This window comes from Protopterus annectens, chromosome 9.part0 (assembly GCF_019279795.1).
Source record: "Protopterus annectens isolate FY-2018-M chromosome 9.part0, PAN1.0, whole genome shotgun sequence".
NCBI classification, from domain to species: domain Eukaryota; kingdom Metazoa; phylum Chordata; order Ceratodontiformes; family Protopteridae; genus Protopterus; species Protopterus annectens.
The window spans coordinates 974,582,298-974,608,160 of record NC_056743.1 but is presented as its reverse complement, the minus strand read 5'-3'; the positions used below and the strand labels follow the sequence as shown (position 1 = coordinate 974,608,160).

At 39.9% G+C, this 25,863-nt stretch overlaps 1 protein-coding gene across 2 annotated transcripts in view; it reads right to left on the bottom strand.

The window, feature by feature from the left end:
* Positions 1-25,863, bottom strand: part of LOC122811703 (inactive dipeptidyl peptidase 10-like) — a 656,601-nt gene that overhangs the window by 244,148 nt on the left and 386,590 nt on the right. For both annotated transcript variants that reach the window (XM_044083720.1, XM_044083719.1), the window contains exons 10-11: positions 21,077-21,174; positions 16,934-17,057 (exon numbers count right to left, since the gene is read on the bottom strand). In XM_044083720.1, the coding sequence (XP_043939655.1) occupies positions 16,934-17,057; positions 21,077-21,174 (222 nt within the window). The remainder of the gene's footprint in view (positions 1-16,933; positions 17,058-21,076; positions 21,175-25,863) is intronic.

The following is a 25,863-nucleotide window of genomic DNA, read 5'->3' as shown; positions in this document are numbered from 1 at the left end:
AGACAGTGTATGGTTAGGCAGTCCTGATAGCAGGCTGAGTTTGCACAGCTACAGTGTAGATATACACTACATATATATTATGTATACACTGTATGCAGGCAAAACTTTTGGCTAAGCAGTACAGACTATTATATGTACCTATACCCTGATACAAGGCAAGGGCCCATGTGTACAAAATAACTGAGAAATACATCTTAGCACAGTACTGCAGAACACTGTATCCCTCCTTGTTTCAAATTATGCTCTTCATCTGCTAGAAGCTTGCTTCAAAAAGCTGTATTGCAGGAGTTTTTGCTGCTGCTCCTTTTTGTCTGGTGCATAGTTTGGAATTTAAAATAGCGGCATGTTCACTTCAGCTGCAGCATAGTTTGGAATTTAAAATAGCGGCATGTTCACTTAAGCTGCAGCATAGTTTGGAATTTAAAATAGCGGCATGTTCACTTAAGCTGCAGCATAGTTTGGAATTTTAAATAGCGGCATGTTCACTTAAGCTGCAGCATAGTTTGGAATTTAAAATAGCGGCATGTTCACTTAAGCTGCAGTTATATAAAGTATATATCAGTTTGCATGGCATGTATTGAAATATGACTAGGCTCCATGTATGCTTATGAATCCCTATATTTCAATGACGTGCGCAGAGTAACAGGACATACGACTAGGTTCCACCACACTCTGCTGATAATGCCATGGTCAAGGGCTGGCATGTTGTACGCATTTACTAGGCTGCACTTCTCATGGCAGTCTGCATTGGGTGTTGTAACAAGAAACCATTGTCGCTCTTTGCTTGTTTAGCAGATGGTGTTAATAAATGTTTCTAAAAGAGTTGCGGAGATCTAGTCTGTATCCTTTATCAGTCTTCTTCTTTCTCTTCCTCTACCATTCTGACAGTATTATTGGAAAGTGTTTTTTATCATAATAAATTGCAAGGCTAAAAATTACCCTTTTTCAACTGAATTTTCTTCCTGGGGGTGGGTGCCAAAAAAAAGGGCATTGCCCGGGGCACAAAGTAACCTTTCTAGAGCTCTTAGTGGCAGTATCTGATAGCATGAGGCGTGACAGTCTCTCCAGTAATTCATCAAAGCAACAAAAGATCACTTTTTTAAATTATCATAGACCTTTCAGTGCCTGTTATCCTCTGTGGACTCAGTCTGTCATCTAATGTTTACAAAACCTTACTAGCTTTGCAAATGAAAACTCTTCACACCTATTAGTCTTAAGTTTGACATTACTGTATTCTTATTAAACAAAAACACGATGTAAGGAGGTAAGAAATTTCTATGCAGAATACCAGTATTAAGTCCACCACTGTCTCTAGGAAAAGTTAGCAGTAATGAAATTTTATAATGACATAGAAATGTATGGCAACGATGCAAAACAAAGTTAAAGGTGCACTGTGGGTTCTTCAATAAGTGTCAGACTGTTATTAAAAGTTAATATGAACAAATACCTGTTTGTAATAACGATGCAACAATGCAAAACAAAGTTAAAGGTGCACTGTGGGTTCTTCAATAAGTGTCAGACTGTTATTAAAAGTTAATATGAACAAATACGTTTGTAATAACGATGCAACAATGCAAAACGAAGTTAAAGGTGCACTGTGGGTTCTTCAATAAGTGTCAGACTGTTATTAAAAGTTAATATGAACAAATATGTTTGTAATAACGATGCAACAATGCAAAACAAAGTTAAAGGTGCACTGTGGGTTCTTCAATAAGTGTCAGACTGTTATTAAAAGTTAATATGAACAAATACCTGTTTGTAATAACGATGCAACAATGCAAAACAAAGTTAAAGGTGCACTGTGGAATCTTCAATAAGTGTCAGACTGTTATTAAAAGTTAATATGAACAAATACCTGTTTGTAATAAAGATGCAACAATGCAAAACAAAGTTAAAGGTGCACTGTGGAATCTTCAATAAGTGTCAGACTGTTATTAAAAGTTAATATGAACAAATACCTGATTGTAATAAAGATGCAATAATTACATTGCAACTTAAATTTCAATGGATCTATTGCCCATGCAATATTTATTCAGATTATTTCAAAACACACAAATGGTACATCTCAAGAGGTTTCACCATACTCTTTCAGAGACTCACTTGTTAAGTCCAGGTTTGAAAAAGTTACACCCCTTCTACCCCCATTAAATACAGTTTCTCTTGGCTTCAAACTATAATTAGAAATGCAGATTATGTGTATTGTGAACTAACATGCCATGCAGTGTGCTTCCCTGTGACTTATTAGTTGGCATCTGTGGGAATTTTGAAACAGCTTTTCCTGCTTTCAGTAATAAATTTGTAAGTATGCTCAAGGACTCAGAAAGAATCCCATTTTACGGCTGCAGTATAAAGGCAGATTTTTGATAATATGGGACTACCATATTCAGAGATGTGCTAGCTAAAAGACTTTCATTATCAGCTACTTTGCATGCCTCTGAATCACTGTTAACTACTGTGATTGTAGATTGTCTCTAACAGTGGTTGCTGATGCATTGTGTTAGCTCAGGCACCGCATCATTCACACTTCACATACAACACACATTCAAAAAAACACACACATGGACTACATCCCCATACCTGTCCCTCTTTTGTCAGAACATCCCTGATGCCTCCTTTCTCCTACCCTGGTGAATCATAGATGATTACAGTTAGTCACTTATGCCACATATTAGAGTTTCACAATTCATATCATTCGATAAATGCATGGTAATGCAAAAGCTGTTATACTAGTGACTTTCTAAGTCTGTAGGAAGAGTAATTAAAATTCCTCCAGGATTTTGTCCCACTATTAAATTTGGTTTTATCTTGATTTTTTTCGCTACAACATTACAAGGTTTAGAGGTATACTTAATGATGTTCTTTGTGTTTCACTGTTGCAGTCATCACATTTGGGTTATGCCTGCCAGGGGAGCCCTTGGTCGGCCTGAATACCAGAGACTTAGTATTTCTGCGTTGGTTGTTGTCGCTTCAGGACTGACGTCAGGTTGTCAGTAGTATAAAGTAAGGCAGCTGACACCATTACATCAGTCTTTCTTGCTGTGGAGCCCAAAGCAGAAGCAGTTCACACTAGTGCTGGTCAGCCGCTACCTGAGTTTCGTCTACCGATTTGAAGCTGAAGTCTTCTAAAGCTAAGTACCCCATTAGGGATCCTTTTTTCTTGCACTAACCAATGTTAGAAAAAGTTAACAATTGTCTCGCCTGTGGAAAGCAAATACCACACCGAGGCTTTCATTCTTACTGCATCACTTGTGTAGGCCCACACCACAATGTCCCCCACTGTTGCTTCTGTGCTTTGTTCAATGCCAGAACTATCCGTTGTCGGGCCCTTATTGTAGCTCGATATTTTCGCTTACAGTCCTCAAACTCCAATTTGGCTTTGGTAAGCCATACAACAGCAGGTCTTCTGAAAAAACATAAAGATAAAGACAGAGACAGACCGCACAGGTTCAAACCTACTGACGATGCTTCCATTAAGCTAGTCATCAGTTCTCCAGTCCTCAGTGAGGTGCTTTCGCAGCCCCTGATGCCCACTTCTGTGGATTCGCTGGCTGCTACCGAGACCCTTTTGGAGTCTGGTATGCCTCAAAACTTTTCTTCAACTAAGGATCCTGTGGTTGTTTCTACCTTGGATGGGTCCTGGGCCACTGAGCAGGCACCGGCTTCTGAGGAAGTCCTTTGCACTACCGATTCTCAACACAAACCATCTTCTTTTGCGACTACCGTTCTTTCGAAAACGACTGTCTTATGCCCAGGGTATCTCAAATGCTTAAAATGATGGAAGACCTTATCATGTGGATCAGAGGAAGCCAAGCCACCCCCTCCAAAAGGAAAAGAGATCTGTTCCCTGTAGTTTTGTCTGAACATGAGTCAGATGACTCTGATGCATCTGAATATGAAGACATGCAACCCCTCTCTACTTATGAGGATTCTGATGCAGAGGATTCCATCCCTTCCACCTCTCCCCCAGAGGATTTTTCCTTTGGAGGAAACCCTTCATACCTTAAGGGAGCATTTCCAATGGGAGTCAGGACTACCCTCAGTCTAAAAAAACTCAGGGATTTCTTAGATCTTCCACAGCACAGATCCTTGGCCATCCTCCCAGTCCTGGATGTTGTGGAGGATGTTTTCCTGGAATCCAGCTTGACTCCTGACTCACTCCCTCCTACACCCAGAAAACCAGACAGGTACTATAGAGTCCCTGACTCACACACATTTCTTTTTAAAAATCCTACTGCTGACCCTGAGGTAAATTTCTCAAGGGCCTAAAGGGATTAAAGCAACCTCTGCTAAGAATCTCACCCCCTCAGATAGGTATTCCCGAGCACTAGACAGATGGGGTAAAAAAGTATACACCTCAGCTCCCCTTGCTATCAGGTCACTAAATTGTCAGTTCCATATGCTAAAATTTCAGCAACATACTCTGGAACTCCTCAAACAAAATGTCTTCCTTTCCTGCTTGTGCAGAATCTAAATAGTTACAGGAGTTAATGCAATCTGCAAGTCAAGTAACTAAACACACCTTGCACTGTGGTTTTAATGCCCTAGAAGCTTCTTGCAGGGCAGCAGTCACTGGATCTGTCATTAGAAGGCATGCATGGCTTAAGGAACAGCCCTTGCCAGACCATGTCAAATCTAAATTGTTGGACGCCCACTTGCACAAAGACAACTTATTTAGCACTAAGGCAGAAAAGGACTTAAAAAAGATGGAAGAAAAAGCAAAATCTATGCAGACAGTTAAGGATTTCTTACAGGTCCAGCCACCCAGGTTCAGCAGACATTGTCCCACCAAGCACTGGTCCTTTCCTGCTCCCACTAAGCCAGTTCAGCCCAGACCTGGGGGAACCAGACCCTCCAGACAGCAGCCAAAGGGAATGTAGAGATCTAAGCAGTGGCCTACCTCCACTTGAAAACCAGGGAGTTCTAAGCCACCCCCTTATGGTAAGAACTCACAATGACTCACCTCCCCCACCCCCTCTCTCTGCTCACATTCACTTACCCCTAGGAGGGAAAACTCTACTTTCATGCAAGAACCTGGGCCACCATTACCAATGACCACTGGGTTCTTAACATAGTGTCCCAGGGATACAAATTTTCTTTCCACACCCTTCCTACCCCAAAAGGGTTCCCAGATCTACCTCCAAAACAGTGGGCAGAGGTGCAAAAGCAAGTCCTTTCCCTTCTCTCTATGAGAGCAGTAGAGCACATTCCTGCAGAACAGAGAACCAATGTTTCTACTCCAGACTTTTTCTGGTACCCAGAAAAGAGTTCACCTGGCACCCCATCCTCAATGTATCCATTCTAAACACCTTCCTGGTGATCCCAAAATTCAAAATGCTCACCCTCCAGCAGCTGCTAGCCATGCTCTCCAAGGATGCTTGGCTAGCCACCCTAGATCTAAAAGAGGCCTACCTCCACATTCCTATCAGGGAATAATGCAGGAAATATCTCCATTTCAGGGCAGAATCTCATCACTTTCAGTTCTCTGTGCTTTCCTTTGTCTTATCTACTGCTTCCAGAGTTTTCACAAAATGTCTGGCTCTGGCCATTGCTTTTTGCAGACAAAGGAATATCCAGATTTACCCATACTTAGATGACTGTCTTATTCAGGCAGACAGCCAGGAAAAGCTGCTCAAGCACCTGACCTTTGTAAAGTCCCTACTAACCTCCCTAGGGTACACAATCAACGAAAAGAAATCCAAACAGTTATCCACCCAAAGGATTATATTCCTGGGAGCAAGCTTGGACACAGCATCCCAGATGGCATTCCTTACACCAGAAAAACAAATTTTCCTGACAGTCTACTTCTCTCAACTAGCCACCAGACCCCAGTTATCTGCAGGGAAGATCCTGCAAGCTCTGGGGTTCATGGCATCTTGCATACTATTCATTCCATATGCCAGACTGCATATGGGGAAACTTCAGTGGTACCTAAAAAGCTTTTGGTGTCAACACTGTCAGGACTTGGAGACTCTTATACCTATAATTCCTTGCCTCAGAAAAGATTTTCTTTGGTGGGCAATAGTATACTCCTCCCACAACAAGGAACTACCTTTCTCACCACCCCCGCCTCCCAGACCCTCACCACAGATGCATCAGACTATGCCTGGGATGCACACCTGGATAGCAAATGCATACAGGGCCAATGGAGCCCACAACAAATCCCTCTGCACATCAACCAAAAAGAGATGATGGCTGTCCAGCATGCCTTAATAGCTTTCAAGTGTCTTCCCTCCTCAGGGGCTCTCCTGATCAAAACAGACAACACCACTGTAATGCGGTATATCAACAAGCAGGGAGGGACTCACTCCTACCCTCTATGCAGGCTGGCCATGACCCATTGGCACACAGCCTCTGCCATGCAACCCACCTGTTAGCACAATTCCTACCAGGTTCTCTCAACTCTCTGGCAGACCAATTAAGCAGAAAACTTCTGAACCCACACGAGTGGCAGCTCAACAGAAGAACCTTCACCCTAATAACTCAGAAATGGGGCACCCCGAAGGTCAACCTTTTTGCCATCCACACCAACCATTAGCTCAGCAAATTCTGCACCAGGGAGCATAACTGCATGGCTTGGAAAGTGGATGCCCTGTCCTTCCCCTGCATCAATCTGTTGGTCTATGCCTTTCCTCCACTACCTCTCACCCCCAGGGCACTGCTCAAAATAAATAGGAAAAACCAAGGACAATTCTTATAGCTCCAGAGTGACCTTGCCAGCACTGGTACCCCTTGCTGCGCAGCCTGTCCCCATTGCCACCATGGCATCTTCCTCAGATTCCAAACCTCCTGACCCAGAGGGAAGGAGAATTCATGCATCCCCAATTGCAGACACTCAGTTTGGCAGCTTGGCTTATCCCCTAACCCCCGATAAATCTGCCAATCTCAGTAAATAGGTTCTAGATATTATACATGAGGCCAGACACCCTAGCACTAGAAAGTCTTATGCTTTCAAATGGAAAAGGTTCTGCACCTGGATTCAGGCTAAGGGAGCCAATACGCTCTCATTCTGGATTACTTAGCTGACCTACTACACAGTGGCCTCTCTTTTTTTTCTCTATTAAAATTAATGCCTCTGCTATCTCTGCTTATTTTCCCACTGAGCAGCCCCTTTTCTCACACACCTTGATCAAACAGTTCCGAAGAGGGGCTAGCAACTTGAGGCCACCCAGAAGAGCACCAGCCTCAACTTGGGACCTTAACTTTGTGTTGGAAAAGCTCACCTTGTCCTCTCGCTTTGAACCAGCTTCTTCTGGAGAGCTAAAATTTCTCTCCTGGAAGACAGCTTTCCTTCTGGCCATCACTTCAGCCAGAAGAGTCTCTGAGCTGCAAGCACTCATGGCTGTGGAACTCTTCATCATCTTCCATGCTGACAGGGTATCCCTCAGGACTAACCCATCCTTCATGCCCAAAGTGGTGTTCAGTGTGGCTCTCAACCAATCCATTCATTTGCCCACCCTTTTTCCTAATCCCTAGAACAAGGGGGAAAGGATCCTGCACTCTCTAGATGTGCACAGAGAACTCAGATTCTATCTAGACAGGACTAAAACCTTCACAAAGTCTGATCAATTGCTGGTTAGCTTTGCTACAGGGGCAGAAGGCAAAGCCCTCCCCAAACAAACCATTTTCATATGGATAGCACACTGCATCCATTTCTGCTGTAAACAAAATGGAAAGCCTCCCCCCAAAGGGGTCAGGACTCACTCCACCAGAGCAGCCTCCACCTCTGCAGCTTTCTGAGAGGAGTCCCCACCAGGGACATCCTGGTGGCTGCCACCGGGACATCTGTTCACACTTTTACCAAACATTACCACCTGCCTCTCTTCTCCAAGTCCAGGGCAGGGTTTGCCTCTGCAGTCTTGCAGGACATCCTAGCCAGCCTCTAGTTTCCTTGACTGTCTCCACCCATTTTGTCTGCTTTGGGAATCAATCCAAATGTGCTGACTGCAACAGTGAAACATGAAGAACATAGTACAGTTGTGTACACTTACCATAAATGTAGATGTTCGAGTGTATTCACTGTTGCAGTCCTGGTTTCCCTCCCTCCAGCCCCCTGGCCTTCTCTATCTTTCTACCTCTCCTCTCTATGGCCATTCACAATGGCATTGGTGTTTACTTTTTACTGGTGGCATTCCCCACTATATACTAGCTCCTTTTTTTTTTGGGGGGGGGCTCCTGACATTTGGGGCAAGAAAAACTGATGTAATGGCATCGGCTGCCTGTTTTATACCCCTGATGACCTGACGTCATGGAAGAAGCGATGGCATCTGACACAGAAATACTAAGACTCTGGTATTTGGGCTGGCTGAGGGCTACCTGCAGGCAGATAACCCTAAGTGTGATGACTGCAACAGTGAATACATTCAACCATCTACATTTATGGTAAGTGTGCACAACTGTACTTTCCCTGTCCCTCTCCATCGTAAGTCATGAACTGTTGCAGGAATTGAATAGTACCTGTGATTCACAGATTCACAAATTAAGGGAGATGGGGTCAATGTTTACCAATCAAATGAAACTTTAATAGAATGGCTACTTATTGAACACTTAACATCAAACGTCTGTTTCCTTGTATAGGCATAAATTATCTCATTGAACTGTCATAGTCAACCCACACACACAAAACACCATCAGGTACGTATTGGAGGGCTATACACTGAAGTCTACTAATGTGGGTGGCTGTGCCCCCCACACCCCCTGTTAATTATGTATAGCAACTCTGAGATCGCATTACAGTGGGGAAAGATAACAAAACAGCATGTAGTTCTTACCAAGATCGCATTATGGTAGGGCTAAAGACATTTGCCCTTTCCCCACTGTAAATGTGATCTCGGAGTTGGTATATATAATTAGTGGGGGTGTGTGAAGGGCTTTTAGTATGTATGGCTTTGTTCCTGCTATGCTTTACCAAGATTTTTTTTTATTTTGTTGTATAACCGATTGATATTGTCATTCTACCAGGGTTGCTCATATTTTGAGTTTGACTTATTCTTAGTATGAGTAGGCACAACTCACTCTACACAGCTATCAATATGGCTGTGCAGAGATATTGTACATAGCTCAGCGTATGCTGTAGTGTTTACTAGGTTTTGGGGTGCTTGGAATTTAGCCAAGGTGTTGCTTATTATAGAGAAGTTAGCCTTGGAATAGTACCTAAAGGTTTTTGGTTTCACTTGATGCCAGGATTTAATTTTTATTTCAAGTAATACCACCTTATGGTCAGATCTGACAAGCGAAGATATTATATTAGGGGAGGAACATTAGCACCCCCCTCCATGTTCGTGAGTACAAGGTCAAGGATGTTTGTACCCCTGGTAGGAGAACATATTAACAAAGTTGAGGAAGTTAGAAGTGGTGTAGGACTCCTAATATGAAGAGGGGTAGTTGAGATTCCCCATGAATACTGTATTGGGTTGACCGGTGAGGTAGGTAGTATGGATTTCATAGGACATGGAGGGGGACCTATATGTTGCAAGGATATGGTACAACACCCTGCTTATGGTGAGTTACATATGTATGAGTTCCAGTGGGTCATACATTTTAACTAGTCTGGATGTGAGAATGTTTTTAATATAGGCTGGGATGTCTCCACCTTTAGTTGCCTCCTGTGCAGTAGCTGGTCTAAAGGTGTGAAAGGCATTATAACCTTGCACTGCTGCGGCGCTGTCTGTGACTTTAAACCATGGCTGCATTACTACACAGATGTCTACAGTCTCCAGGGAGAGGAAGGCTTGCAGGGAGTGCAGTTTCTTGTTAAGACGTCTAGCATTGAACAGTACCACATTCAGACATTCCTTCATTATGTGTTTAAAAAAAGCTTGCTGCACTAATGTATGAGTGCAATGGGTTAATGCTGAGGTTCCTTGTGGCAAGAGTACAGGGCCTGAAATGCACCCCACTTATGGTTTACACTTTTTTATCCATTCCATCCTTGTTGTCTAGCAGTGGTTCAGAAGACTAATATCCTGTGTAGGAGTTGGGGGTTTATAGAGTTGTAATCCCTTTTAGTGCCTTTAAGACAAACTACTTATAGTATCCTTGATGTCTAATGGTTCTCCACACTGCTATTTTTTAATTACGTGCCATTAAGGCATACAATGTAGACTGTTTGTGCCATCTAATGTTCATCCCCTGACCCATGTCTTCAGAATTCTCCATGGTGCCTAGTGGTTCCCCCAATCCCTGTTATGTTTAAGTGCCACTAAAGAATGACATATAAGAGTTCTACTGAGTGTCTAGTGCCCCCAGCCCTTACCTCTCACACAGAATGCCTTATTATCATGGTACCAGAGACAGCCCACTGCCGTACTGCATGCATTTGTGCATAAGTATTGTGGCAGGGCGGGCTCCAAATTCAAAAAAGCTACATTGCGTGGTAACTTTTCATAATTCAGGCCCTGGAGATAAAATGAGTTTACTCAATATAATTGACACTAACTCTTCATTTTGACCACATTGTCTGAATGACCCATCTGACTGATGGGATACATGAAAAAAATAACACATTTGAAAGTATATTTGCATGGAGGATGCACTATCCTACACCCCCAATGTAGTAGCTTTGCTTTTGCACCCTCAGTCTCTTCTGCTCAATCTCTCTTCACACACACACACACACACACACACACACACACACACACACACACACACACACACACACACACACACACATATATGTGTGTATATGTATAGACACACAGACACTTTATCTGAGATTGCAGTAACTTAAAAAAGTTTTTTTGTTACTTGTTTAATAATGTGAAAATTTTGTTAAATAAAGGTTCGAATTTTATACCTTTAAATCCTGTTATAGAAATTCAATTTGCAACTTATTTCAAAGCTTGTTTTTAAATCATCCCACTACACAGCAGGCAGACTTCAGGTTTAAATAGTCTAAATTAACTCACTCAATCAGAGGAGTGTTACTGCATTTGAGAAAGCTGTAATGAAAGAACTACATTTTGATTAATGTATGCAATGTTTGCTAGACATAATCTTAACAATAAAGAACAGATGACACTAAGACATATTTTGTTTGATAAGAGTATAGTTATTAATGAGGCAGATAAGGGTGGGGCAATTCATGGGACAGGCATGCATACAACAGTAAGCATACTTACAGTTACACGATGTGACATGCTACCATAAAATGGTACTGGATCCTACTTGGAAATTTAAAAAGGAAAAAGATCTCTTTTTATGGCTATTAGTAGATGAGGGTATTATAAAAGATCTCTTTTTATGGCTATTAGTAGATGAGGGTATTATAAAAGATCTCTTTTTATGGCTATTAGTGGATGAGGGTATTATAAAAGATCACTTTTTATGGCTATTAGTAGATGAGGGCATTATAAAAGATCTCTTTTTATGGCTATTAGTAGATGAGGGTATTATAAAAGATCTCTTTTTATGGCTATTAGTAGATGAGGGCATTATAAAAGATCTCTTTTTATGGCTATTAGTAGATGAGGGCATTATAAAAGATAACTTTTTATGGCTATTAGTAGATGAGGGCATTATAAAAGATCTCTTTTTATGGCTATTAGTAGATGAGGGCATTATAAAATATCTCTTTTTATGGCTATTAGTAGATGAGGGCATTATAAAAGATCTCTTTTTATGGCTATTAGTAGATGAGGGCATTATAAAAGATCTCTTTTTATGGCTATTAGTAGATGAGGGCATTATAAAAGATCTATTTTTATGGCTATTAGTAGATGAGGGCATTATAAAAGATCTATTTTTATGGCTATTAGTAGATGAGGGCATTATAAAAGATCTCTTTTTATGGCTATTAGTAGATGAGGGCATTATAAAAGATCTCTTTTTATGGCTATTAGTAGATGAGGGCATTATAAAAGATCTCTTTTTATGGCTATTAGTAGATGAGGGCATTATAAAATATCTCTTTTTATGGCTATTAGTAGATGAGGGTATTATAAAAGATTTCTTTTTATGGCTATTAGTAGATGAGGGTATTACTCAGAAAAAGTGGCTTAGGAGCTTATAGTAGATGAATCGTAGATTTAGACAATTTATATGCTACCTAAGATCCACAAAAACTCTGTTACCCCCCCCCCCCCACAGGAAGACCAATAGTGCCGGGGAAAGTTTCAATTACATAGCCACTTTCTGAATTCCTTACACAGTATTTAAAACCACATTTAGCTTGTATTAGATCCAGAATACAGGATACAACTGCATTTCTTAAACTTATGTATAGTATATGTGTAGTTTAGACGTTAATTCACTCTATACCAACATATCACATTGGGCAGGGCTACTCCATCCATCCATCCATCCATCCAATACTCCTTTTTCCCATTTTGCACATAGGGTTGGGTGTCAATTCAACAGTGACAAGCATCTAAAGCTAAGGTTTACACTAATGTGTGGCTAGCCATGCATGGCAGTTCTTCCACACCACACATTTGCATGTACACTCACATCTACAGTCTGTTCAGAGTGTCCAATCCACGTACTGCATGTCTTTGGAATGTGGGAGGAAACTGGAGCACCTGGAGGAAATAACACGAATACAAGGAGGACATGCAGACTCCACAGAAGGCAGGGATCTTGGTTCTAGAATTTTGTTTACAGGGAAATATAGTGTGAGTTTTAATACAGTTCTTTTATGCCTTACAGAACACATTCTCACTAAGAATTTGTTTTATTTTGATTGTTTTTTGCAAATGAAAGGGACGGCTATGGGTGCTTCATTTGCACATATTTATGCTGAACTGTTTATGGCATATATATATATATATATATATATATATATATATATATATATATATATATATATATATATATATATGGATCTACTTTCAAAATCTGTATTACCAGAATCTCAAACTTCAAATCACCAAGATGAAAATGCGGAGTTTGCAAAAGACTGAAAGTTTAATATACTGAACCATACAATATCAAAAACGTACAGATTAACTGATAAAGCCTTGAAATAAGTATGTATACCTTTAAAAACTTACACCACCTACCTTTCAAACATGTTATATATCACATTCAACTCTCCAGGAAGTGTAACAACACAATATTAGGCTATGCTATACTGGGTCCACAGTAAAAAGGCCTGCCTAGATCAAGCCCACTGCCCAAAAGTCCGGGACTGTAATGTATTTTTTTTTTATGTTTTTGCAGGGGGTCTGCACCCCCTGCAACCCACACCCACTGCAAATTAAATATTCCAACTCCGAGATCACACTACATTGAGGAAAATGGTAAACACCCACAGCATGCCCACATCTGAGCGAGTACTGCCCGATGGGATAAGTATCACCATATCTCACCAGCAGCTTGTAAAAACAATAAGACAGTGGTAACAACTTCATAGTGCATCTACCATGTGTAAACACTTGAAAAGACAAGCTATATTAATTGTGCAAGTATTTATCTTCACTAAAATTGTAAGGATGGATACTCAGCATTCCTTTGTTGAATGTTCCTATTTAACAAACATTAGGAAGGCTTTTTAACTTAAATGTTTATTTAAGCTATTACTACTTATATAAATGTTGACGTTATTTTATAAGGAACTAAAATTTAGATATAAAAAAAACATGCTACTCTTATGAAATATTTAAATATATACAATATCATGAATACTATCACGATGCAGAGAAAATAACCAAAATGTACGCAACTTTATTTTCAGTATTGTAGGTTCGATATTTTAAACTTTCAGTATTTTGTAAATTTGGCATTTTCATTTCGCTAATATGAAACTCGAGATTCTGGTAATTCGGGTTTTGAAAGTAGATACACACACACACACACACCCACACACACGCACACACACACACACACACACACACACACACACACACACACACATATATATATATATATATATATATATATATATATATATATATATATATATATATATATATATGTATATAAAGTCCTAGTCCTAGCTATTTACTAGGCTAGTTGCCCTTGATGACCATTTGAAGCCTAGCCAGTTCCCCTCAAAGGCAAGAATTAACCCTTGTACCTTGTATTTGTGAGGGAAACACCTTGACCATTACAGCAACCCCCAATTTCTCAAAAGTTTATAGGTAAGTACTAGGCTAGATGCCCTTTTGGCACCATTGGTGAGAATCAAACTCTGTACATTTTGTCTGTGAGGTAAACCCTTTAACCTTTATGCCAAATCCCAGAAGTATGTATATAGAGGAACAACTTATTTATGATACCAGCCACAACATCTGCATCTGTGCCATTCATATGTGGTGCAGATATTTGGTTGATTATTGGCTTGTATTGGCGTCAGATTTTATCTTTCTTCAGGAATTTGTGGATTATTTAAATAGTAAAAAGTGGGGCATAACTTTTAGTTTTGAATGTCACCAGAACACTCTAGTCTTTTTAGATGTGCAGGTGACCAAAAATCAAGATGGTACAGTAAGAACATCTTTATTTAGGAAACCATTCCATAAAAAATTATTTGTTGGAAGCTAATAGTATGCACCCCAGATATATTATAAACAATGCTCCTATTTTGCAGTTCCTTAGAGTTAAAATAATTTGTTCCTCTAACAATAATTATGTTAATGTTTCCAAAGATTTGCCACAAAGGTTTATAAGACTGGTTTAGTTAAGACAGTTAAAGAAAAGATTGATCAGAAAGTCAGGAATGAGTTATAGGAATAAACTGAAAAATCTAATAAGTCTGAAACTACTATTAGATTTGTCACCACTTTTGAGTCAAATGATAAAACACTAGCATATCTCATACATACATATTGGGACATTCCTATGGCGAAACAGGAACTGACAGAAATTTTACTTGCCTGTTGCAAATTTACATCCAGAAAATAAAAAACTATTGGGCAATGGTTTAATCGTTACAAACAGGATATTAATTTTGTGAAAACTCTCACCCAGAGAAACTTTAAGGGGGTGCTCACCAAGTGGACATTGTGCAGTCCATAATGTAGTAAATAAAATAAAAACATACTTTTGCTAGCATATCCAAAGGTTTTGATACTCATAGCTTGATTACATGTCAGAATGAAAGGATGATTTATTTAGCTACATGCATGGAAAAATGTCCAGAAGTTTTAAAACATGACTCTGTGAACATCTTAGTAACATTAGATGTAGTAAATAACTTCACTTTTCAAATATCTGTCTAAGCACCCTAATTCTTCTTTCAGGCTTACAGGAATAGAATACTTATAAAAAGTCCAAATAAGGTTTTGGAGAAAAAGGAAAAACAATGGCTTGTCATTCTGGGTACTTTTTTATACCTGGTTTAAATGAACATTTGAAATATGATTTTTTTTAAGGTTCATAAATTCATTCATAGCTGTATTTGTACTTATGTGTCTATATATGTTGCATGTATGCAGCGATGTGTTTATTTTACTACTTGTTTATATACTTTGCACTTTATTTTTATATGTACTAGTCACTGTGGTGCAGCGATTAGCATTGCTGCCTCACAGCAAGAGATTCTCTGGTTCGATTCTCGGCTGGGGTGCCTTCTGTGTGGAGTCTGCATGTCCTCCCTGTGGTCACGTGGGTTTCCTCTGGGTGCTCCAGTTTTCTCCCACATCCCAAAGATATGCAGTAGGTGGATTGGACACTCTAAATTGGCCCTAGGTGTGAGTGTGTGCATGTGTGTGCCTTCTGTGGAAGGTTAGGCGCCGGGCTGGTAACTTGACACCGTAAAAACTCCACTGCCAATCATGAGTGGACAGATGATCCACTGTGGCGACCCCTAACCGGGAAAAGCCAGAAGAAGAAGTCACTGTTTGATTATGTCATCATTAGGAGATTATGTAAGGCAGTCTTTTTGGCCTGACTAGATTAGATACTAATGAAGGCCTCATGCTGAAACTGGTTTATCTGTGAGGCTTTGGACCAAAAACTCAGAACTTCTGTTGTATGGCAGTTGTGATCCAAGATTTAATTTTGCTCTCTCTGTGCCGTTAAGACATTTGGGGAAGGAGGCAGTGAATGAGTCAGTCTGGGATGAGGACACAGTGGAATGAAGGAGAAAAAGTTAAAAAAGGAACAGTTACTAACTTCCCCATTACCATCTACAGCTTCTTTGACCAAACTATGAAGTATTTAGCACCCTTTCACTAGTTATGTGGCTAGAACTGTAATATAATTTGCATGTAAAAACAAAGCAATGTAAAATAATTTTTTTCTGTATCTCTATACACTAGTTTAAATTTTTTTAGGTCATTTTCCCTCTCTGCTTGCTGACCATCAGCAGTCTTCTTACTGGTCATCTACCCCCTTGATCTTCTACCACTCAGAGTGTTCAGCACAAGCTAACTGGAGAGGGATGTCAGTCAAGCAGCCATGAAAGTGTTGGTGTTCTCACTGACATTTAATGATGTAAACAATGAGGGTGTTTCTAATTTGTCCATTACCCTGCCCCAGGTAGCTGATCTGAACACCTGCATCACTCTTTTGGTCTACTATGTCCCTATCTGAGTGTTTCCACCCACACACAACTAAGAAGGACTACATTCATCACCTTGGTAAGTCAAGCCCATGCTCTAGTTAATGGCTGTAGCTTTGATCCCTACAAGCCTCAACTTTCATGTGGTGATGCAGCAAACTGGGCCACTACTCACACTCAAGACAGGTGAGTTTGTATTAACTGTTTACTCCTCTCCCCCTGCACCTGGCTGTTCCAGCAACCAAGCTACTATTCAAGCTCATGTCTTCAGGTTGGTAGCCAGGTCTTTATCCCTCTATGCCACAGCATCAGGATCCCTCATTTATATTTTCATATGGATTATACAACAACAGCCAAATGTTTCTGAACACACCAACTGTATAAACAAAACAGATGCTATTCAGAACTTCTTACCTGTATTGTCTATGATGATTCTGCTTGATACTGTTAATACACAGAAATGACAATGAGCCGAGAGGCTATACATTAACTGACCTCAATGCAGGCACCAGTGGTAGCTTCACAGAAGGACAACACTGAGAAATTTTGAGGACGGCTTAACCACTGCACGGCTAGTCGGGTGCTATTGATCCACTTCACCATGGTGACATAATATTCCCTGGAGAGGGGGGATTAAAACAGTCCATGCTTTACATACACAGATTCCTAGAAACATGCATCATAAAGTCAGTAAAACTGGGCTGAAGCTTATGAATATCCTGTCTCATTAAGAAAGTATTATGGTGCAGTCCTTTTGCTTGTGATATTTACTTCCTTTTAAGCAGCCTTTATGTTTCTTTTTCAGCATACCACTTAAACCCTTCTTCCCCTGCCTTTCCTTTATACCAAATGTCTCAGCTTTCCATTCAAATCACGGCACTTAATGGTTGTATAGATAAATGATAGGTAAGATCAATGTTTGTGAAGGATACAGCATGGATGTTTGCTAAGTTCATAGACTGCTGCTATCTTTTTAAACCATGTCTTTTATTGCTTTTACAATGATGTAACTCTGTCTGCTCTGCTCCCCAGACAGTTGCTAGCATCTGCATTTTAATACTTGTTTTGGGATCCTCTACCCTTTGCAGAAGGTAACTGTAACACTAGATATTTTTGGGATCCTCTGACCTTTGCAAAGGATAAATGCGATATGAGCATACTAGCTAGTTTTGGGATACTCTGACCTTTGCAAAGGATAACTGTGATATGATGACACTAGGTAATTTTGGGATCATCTGACCTTTGCAAAGGACAACTGTAATATGAGGACACTAGGTAGTTTTGGGATCCTCCGACTTTTGCAAAGTGTAACTATAATAAGAGAGAGTTATCTCTCCCAGTTCTTGAAGATGATAGGTACAAGATAGTGTACACTGCTGAATGCAGTATTTAGGCCATTCCTAACTATTCTGTTGCTGACTGATGAGGTTTAGGTTAAAGGTCAGAATGATGTTGACTTGCTGACTGTGCAATTACTTCCTGCTGCAATGTACTTAGCAATCACATAACTTAATTACTTTGAAGCTTCCAATATATCACAAGTAGGGCAAGAATATACGTATCATACTTAACCCTCTTAAGTGTCTGGCTGTCTGAAATGAGTCTCATTTCAATTAATCCCACTCTGACAAACCCGAATCAGAGAATTGGCATTTACTTACGATTTGTATAACTTAACCAGAACTTTTGCAACTGCAAAATTAGCTATATTAGTGAAGGTCCATACCTCTCAACTTCTTAGTGCAAGAAATCTGGACAAAACCTAAAATAATGGGGGGACAAACAACCAAAAATAGGGACAGATTTTAAATATTGTTCTTACTGCTCTATCAAACTTAGAAAGTTGCTAGAATAACATGATTTTTGTTAGTATGCATTTTCAGAAAGATGCACAGTTTGAAACTCAAATGTATGTCATTATTTAGTGAGTTCAATCCTCAGTGATTTACCAGAAAGCCACTAATTTTATGAGGAGCAAGCCAAAAATATGAGGCAAAAATCTGGACAGTTGAGAGGTATGGCTGTAAAAGGGAATGCAGGGAATGAAGTCCCTACATGGGGATAGGGATATGAAGGGCTTTGCTGTCATGCAGAAGAACTTTCACTAAGCGCTGGTTCACTAAATCAAGTTTGTCCGAGTGGGATTTCCTGAAGCAAGGGTCAGTTAGTTAAACCATACAGCTATTAAAAATCTGGCACTGACAGTCATAACTGAGGCTGTGCAGATAGCCAAGCTCAAAAGACAGTCACTCAATAAACACAACTTTACCTCATCCTCAAGCGTATTTTTCACTCTTTAAAATTATCCGTACATGGCCTTATGTAAAGAAAGCACAATTCACCTGCTTCTGTGTATGACACTTCAGTTTCCTCAGTACAGAAATATGTTAGGTTTGCATGACATTTCACGATACTTTAAAAAGTTACTTTGTTGATTTAGTATTGTTGGCCATCCCATTTAGAATTTTTTACTCAGGAAAAGCACTTATTTTAGCCCTGACTTCTTTCTCCTTCCTCTGGGGCCCATAAACTATTGAATCTTTCTGAATTCACAACTTGGTCACATTTGATAGAAAGAACAGCTGAAGCAGGAATATTAGGAAACCTATCACTACATGTTGCATGAGGAAGAGAACAGGGGAGGAGACCCTGCAGTTAACTCATTTTGAACCTTTTGAAAAAGGAAATTAATATATATATATATAATTACTGATTGTAGTCAAAAACCTAGGACATATTACAGTATATTTGAAAAATAGGAAATAACACAAACCAGAGAGTGTTAGCGGAAAAAAAAGTTACCATCAGCCGTCTTTATCTTTTTTATAAAGAAATAACTAGCATTTCTGCTAAGTTGTGGGATACTGCTTTTACTTGCTAGCTTCTAAGTTTCAGACCCTTATGTCTCTAGGACAACAGAAATTTTAAAAGTGTTGTTTTTATATAAATACACTCTTTATGCTGTGTAAAAAGCCCTTCTGAGACTGGTACACTGAGATGAATGTCTTACCATTATGGGTAGTAAAAACTGCAAGAAAGACTCAGCTATGCTAGTCTTCACTGTGTCACACCTTAAACCTCCTGTAGCGGAGTCCCAAGGACACAGTAGTGCTTCAGCAACATGGCCTCTAAATGCCCATAACCTTCCACTCTTCAAGTTCTTGTGGATACATTTAGGCCAACAAAGGCAAAGCCCCTCATAAATCAGCTTACTTACCTCCAGAGCTTGGAGGTGAGGGTCCAGAGAATAGGAGACCACACCCATATGCGTATGCAGGATGTTGACTAATTCATCCATATTGCAATCTGTAGATCTGAGGCCTGAAAACTGACCCCTCTTTCTCACATAGATGAATGGCCATGTAACAGCATCCCTGAGTACTGCACACTTCAAAGTATGTCCACTGGAAATGCTATATTTCTTTCCCAATCAATGAATTGTGGTGCTTTGGAAAGAAATTTGGTGTTTCTGTAAATACAGGGATATCTTGGTACACTAGCTGGAAAAGAGGTGACAGGCTATATAGGTAGGTAGGTAGTGGGGAAATGTATAAGTACATGATTACATGAATCACAAAACAGTTTCAATAGGAAATACATTACAAATATTAATCATTTGACAGGAATATGTGAGTGTTCTGTTTAACCAAGACAGATTTCCCAAAATACTATTTTACATGGCTGCAGTCTTCATACTACATAACCTGAACAGTTATGCTGTCTTCTTTTTGGAAGCCTAATGCTTCATTGACTCACAACTCATTGCATGGCTAACTCATCAAAATTATGACTTTTGAAATGTCAGTTCTTCTCCCTTTTCCCCACTATTGTATGACAGCCTAGAGTTTGGTTATATAATTCTGCTGAATAAAAAATGTTGTCATGAGTCCCTATTCACTTCCATTGTACCCCATTTCTATTCTCAAACTGATTTTTCCACATCTCTTTTTATACATTTCCTCTGTCTATCCCTAAACTCCTCCTAATTACATCCAAATGGCTCCATGGAGCAGCGGTGATTTCCAGGGAAGGATATGCATATCCTGCATCTATGTAATTGAAGAAGGTGACCAATGTGATGTTTTAGACTGATTCTTTATGGGTACCATATGTGCCTTGCCTGCCTTATATACATTGGTACTACATGGCTTATCATATAATTTCCCATATTTCATACAATTACAGACAGGCAAACTAGTACACTGTCATCTATTCACTTCTGAAGAAATAAGTATACATCTTAAACACAAGAGCGTCCTAAACTAGTCTTGCTAATTATTGGAATTTATTTTCTGTGTAGGTATTGTTTTCCAGCAAAGATTATGCATAATCATTATAAGAATAAAATAACAAAATACCACTAGTGGTTTCTAATACACTCAGAGGCATGTGTAGTCAAATATATGTACAGAAAATGCATGCATGCCATCTGTTTCACATAAAATGCATGCATGCCATATGTTTCACATAAAATGCATGCATGCCATCTGTTTCACATAAAATGCATGCATGCCATCTGTTTCACATTACTATACACAGGAGTGACATAATGAAAGGTGGACACCCATAGGATATACATGCTGACTGCCAATGTGAATTGTTAACAGCCTGGAACAGATTCAAGGGTAACTGTCTTACCTGAAGCGAAAGGTGTCTGGAGGCACAAGTGTCAGTGTGTGGGATGGGCCGTACAAGTTAACCACTTGTAACTTCACCTGTGGAATTGGCTGCCCTGCCTAAAAGGAAAATAAATTAGTTAAAATTATTGCATTCGTTTTTATAAGTTTTTGTCTTTCTATAAGATCTGTAAAGGATTTTTTCTTGTTTCACTAACACATTTAGGCATACACTTATACGTCCATAAACATACATCTGGACACACATGCACATAAGCACAGACGTGCATGCACACACACACACACACACACACACACACACACACACACACACACACACACACACACACACACACACACACACACACACACACTCTTACAGTTGCAGTATAGACTTTTAAAAGATAGAACAGACACAAATGGCAAAATGAAATGAGTCAGTTCTCCAGTTCTCTTTTGTGGTTTGTAAAACACTCACATCTGTGTCAGTGTTAACTGAACATAATTTTATTGGACAATACAAAAATATCCTTTATGACTCTCCTTAAATTATCAATGGCACATTCAGGAAACTTCTTGTTTATATAGTTTACATTTGGCTTCCGATAGAGGGATCTGATATGAAGATTTAGAAGGATAGCGCAGTGGTGTAGTGGTTAGCATTATCACCTCACAGCAAATTCTCAGGATTGATTCTTGGCTGGGGTTCCTTCTGTGCAGAGTCTGCATGTCCTCCCTGCATTCTTATGGGTTTTCTCCAGGTGCTCCAGTTTCCTTCCACATTACAAAGACGTGTTTGGAGCATTTCTCCCTGGCCCTCCACTGAAAATTGGATCATTCCAGGATGGACTTTCCTGGTAAACAAATATTAAATAAATAAAATAAACAAATAAAATCTGTGGGCACTTCTTGATTAATTAACACTAAACTTGCCAACTCCTGAATGGTTGACTACAGAAATGAGAAGTCTGATATTGCGAGCTTTTTAAGTAGCTGACTTTCATTGTACTTCTATTTAGAATTATAGATTTCAAGATATCAACTAGAAATAGGTTTACAACACTAAACCCATATAGCTATCATATGTCATCCATGTCTTCTGCAGAAGAGGGGTATAAGTACTACCATAGTGTCTGAGTTATCTGTTTAGATTTACAAATGTATGTGAAAAAAAAACATGTCTCTAATTCTACTTTCTTCTTCTTCTTTCGGCTGCTCCTGATAGGGGTCGCCACAGCGGATCAACTGTTTCCATTTCTTCCTGTCCTCTGCATCTTGCTCTGTCACACCAACCACCTGCATGTCCTCTCTCACCACTTCCATAAACCTTATCTTAGTCCTTCCTCTTTTCCTGTTACCTGGCAGCTTCATCCTTAGCATCTTTTTCCCAATATACTCAGCATCCCTCCTCAGCACATGTCCAAACCAACATAATCTTGCCTCTCTAACTTTGTCTCCAAACCTTCCAACCTGGGCTGACCCTCTAATATACTTATTCCTAATCCTGTCCATCCTCATCACATCCCGTGCAAATCTTAACATCTTTAACTCTGCCACGTCAAGCTCTGACTCCTGCCTTTTTGTCAGTGCCACTGTCTCCAACCCATATAACATAGATGGTCTCACTACCCTCTTGTAGACCTTCCCTTTCACTCTTACTGGTACTCGTCTGTCACAAATCACTCCTGACACTCTTCTCCACCCACTCCATCCTGCCTGTACTCTCTTCTTCACCTCTCTTCCACACTCACCATTACTCTGAACTCTAATTCTACTGTACAAACCAAAAATTCAACTTTCACATCTCTACATTGGCCTGCATATGTCATAGTTTCCTTTTCACTGATTTACTACACTCAGCTGTTTCATGCAGGATACATAGCTGCAAAAATGTACACACAGCTCTGTGACTTATAGACTTTTTAAGCCGATATTAGCTTTAAGACAGGTTTTCCATAAGGGCTTTACCTTCTATACCCGTGACTTGAGGAGGTTTGCCCCCATACCTTCAAAAATAAATATAGGTTCATAGGTGTGTACTAGGCTAATGGCCCTGGACCTTTACAAGCCTAGCCCATAGAAGTGCCCTGGCATCATGCCACCCAATGTTATTTCCCAGTGCCTCTATCAAGTAGAGTCACTGCAGTGATCCCCGGGGTGAACTTTCTATTACCCATCCACTCATCAAGATTTCTCTTGAAGAGGGGCATGAGGTGCTCTGCTTGACATGTATGGGAAGTCTATTCCAGAGCATGGGGAGTCTCTAGATTATGAACCTGTCCCTCCAGCATGTTCTGTTGATTGTGGCAATGAGGTTGAGGTCTCTGGAGCATGTGGTGCAGTGGGATTGGGATTTCTTTATATGTAGCATTTCTAACAGAGCTGGGTCACACATGACTTTGTCAGTCAAGCAAAGATCGCCTCTAAGTAGGCGATATGAGACAGAGAATAGCTGGAGTCTTTTAAGTCTGTCTGTGTAGGACATGTGTTTAATGTCTGGGACCCTCTTCGTAAAGTACTTCTGTGGCCTCTCCAGCTGTTGCAGGTGTCTAGTAAGGTACATGCCAAATGGGGCATTATACTCAATGACTGGTCTAATGAGAGAAGAGTAGAGAGAGAGAGACAATGACCTCTTTCTTCCTGGATGCAAAACCCTTGGTAATGAGATGTGGCACATAGAAGGACTTTCTGACCACAGTGGTAATGTGGTGGTCGAAGGAGAGGTTGCTGTCAACCTACGTCCCCAGATCTCTTATAACGCCTTCAGTGTTCAGTGGGCTCCCATCAATGTGGTACATGATATACCAGCTCTGAGGTTGCATTACTTTGGAGAAAAGGGTAAGAATTTGGTTTTACAGCAAAATTAAGTCATCATATCTTCAAGGTGGTGTGTGACCTCACAGTTACTATATATAGTTTTAGGGTTATGGGGACAAATCTGTCCACAGCAGGGGTACACTATGATAATGTATTTTTAAAGTATCAGTATGTTCCACTACTTCTGTAATATATTCTGATACTTAAGGGGTTTGACTGTGTGTAGCCAATCAACACAAACCCTGGCAAGCTGCACATTTGACAACTTGAAGTCAGTCTACTGAAATTCTATTTTATGTGGCTGTTACGTAACATGTACCCCAGGATCTGGACCCGATTTCTTCCTCATGCCTTTCATGAAGATTGTTTGTATTATTTTTTTAATCTGTGACAACTGGAGCATTTATAAGCTGCAGTTTTCACCAATACTCTTAAAGCAAAAGTTAGAGTGTTAGAAGGTCTTAGTTGGTGCCATCAATTTGTAGACATAACTGGTACAGGAATGGAAGAAGTGGAAAGGGAGGAAAACACCCTGATATAAAGCACAGAATGGAAGGAGCAAGTGCAGAAAGTCTCACTAAACAAATATTTCTGCATTTTATAAGTAAGATTGCGGATGCAGTGGGACCTAAGAATTACAATCAAAATAGAAAGTGGCCTGGCATGTCTTAGTGGTTCTACTATGGACACATGCTTGGTTCCTTAATCATTTACATTTGTAAAGTTGGTTACTGACATGCCTCATTATTATCTTTAGCTTTGGTTAGTATTGGTTAGTATTTTATTTAGAGTCTCGAAGCTATCTGCCGCCCCTCTCTGACTTAAAAATGTCATATATCAAGCCACAGGCCACCCATGCCACCTTCCCTTCTGTCTTGTCTTGGCTATTTTAACAGCACTGCAAAGCTCTACTCTTCTGTGATGAGAGCCTTATGTAGATAGCATGGTTTAAGTCTTCTTTTTGTTTTGGCTGCTCCCATTAGGGGTCACCACAGAGGATCATCTGTTTCCATTTCTTCCTGTCGTCTGCATCTTGCTCTCTCACACCAACCACCTGCATGTCCTCTCTCACCACATCCATAAACCTTATCTTAGGCCTTCCTCTTTTCCTCTTACCTGGCAGCTCCATCCTTACTCAGATGAAAGAAACTGGGTGCACACCATGGTAGAACACAAACACTTTAATGAAACAAGAAAGCTAAAGCAATGGTAAGCACTTTCACTACCATCGAGGGTAGCTTCATCAGACCTAATTAAAACAGTCTCCCCAACACTATTTAAATGCAAACCATCCAATCAGGAACCAAGAGACAAATCACCTATTACGTAAAGTTACAGTACACCTTATTAAAAAATTTTTTCTTAGCACACACATAAATAGGATAAATATATATATCTCAAATTATACACATGTTTTTCAACCAAAAATATAAAATAAAATAAATAAATGCATGTAATAAAATGCAATAATACATCAATGTTTTGGGGGCGAGATTTCAAGTGGGGTTTCAGGGATACGTGCTCACTGATGCCTGGAAACTTGTCTATATATGTATTTATCTTATTTATGTGTGCGCTAAGAAATAAGGGTTTAATAAGGTGTATTGTAAGTTTAAGTAATAGATGATTTGTCTCTTGGTTCCTGATTGGATGGTTTCCATTTAAATAATGGCGGGAAGACTGTTTTAAGTAGGTCTGATGAAGCTACCTGGATGGTTGTAAAAGTGCTTACCATTGCTTTAGCATTCTTGTTTCAGTAAAGTGTTTGTGTTCTACCGCGGTGTGAACCCCGTTCCTTTTATTTGAATTTGAGTTTGTGCTTGGGAGTGTACTTTATCAACCAGGGTTCTCTTATTCTATACATTTTTTGGCTCCATCCTTAGCATCCTTCTCCCAGTATACCCAGCATCCCTCCTCAGCACATGTCCAAACTAACGCAATCTCGCCTCTCTGGCTTTGTCTCCAAACCGTCCAACCTCAGCTGACCCTGTA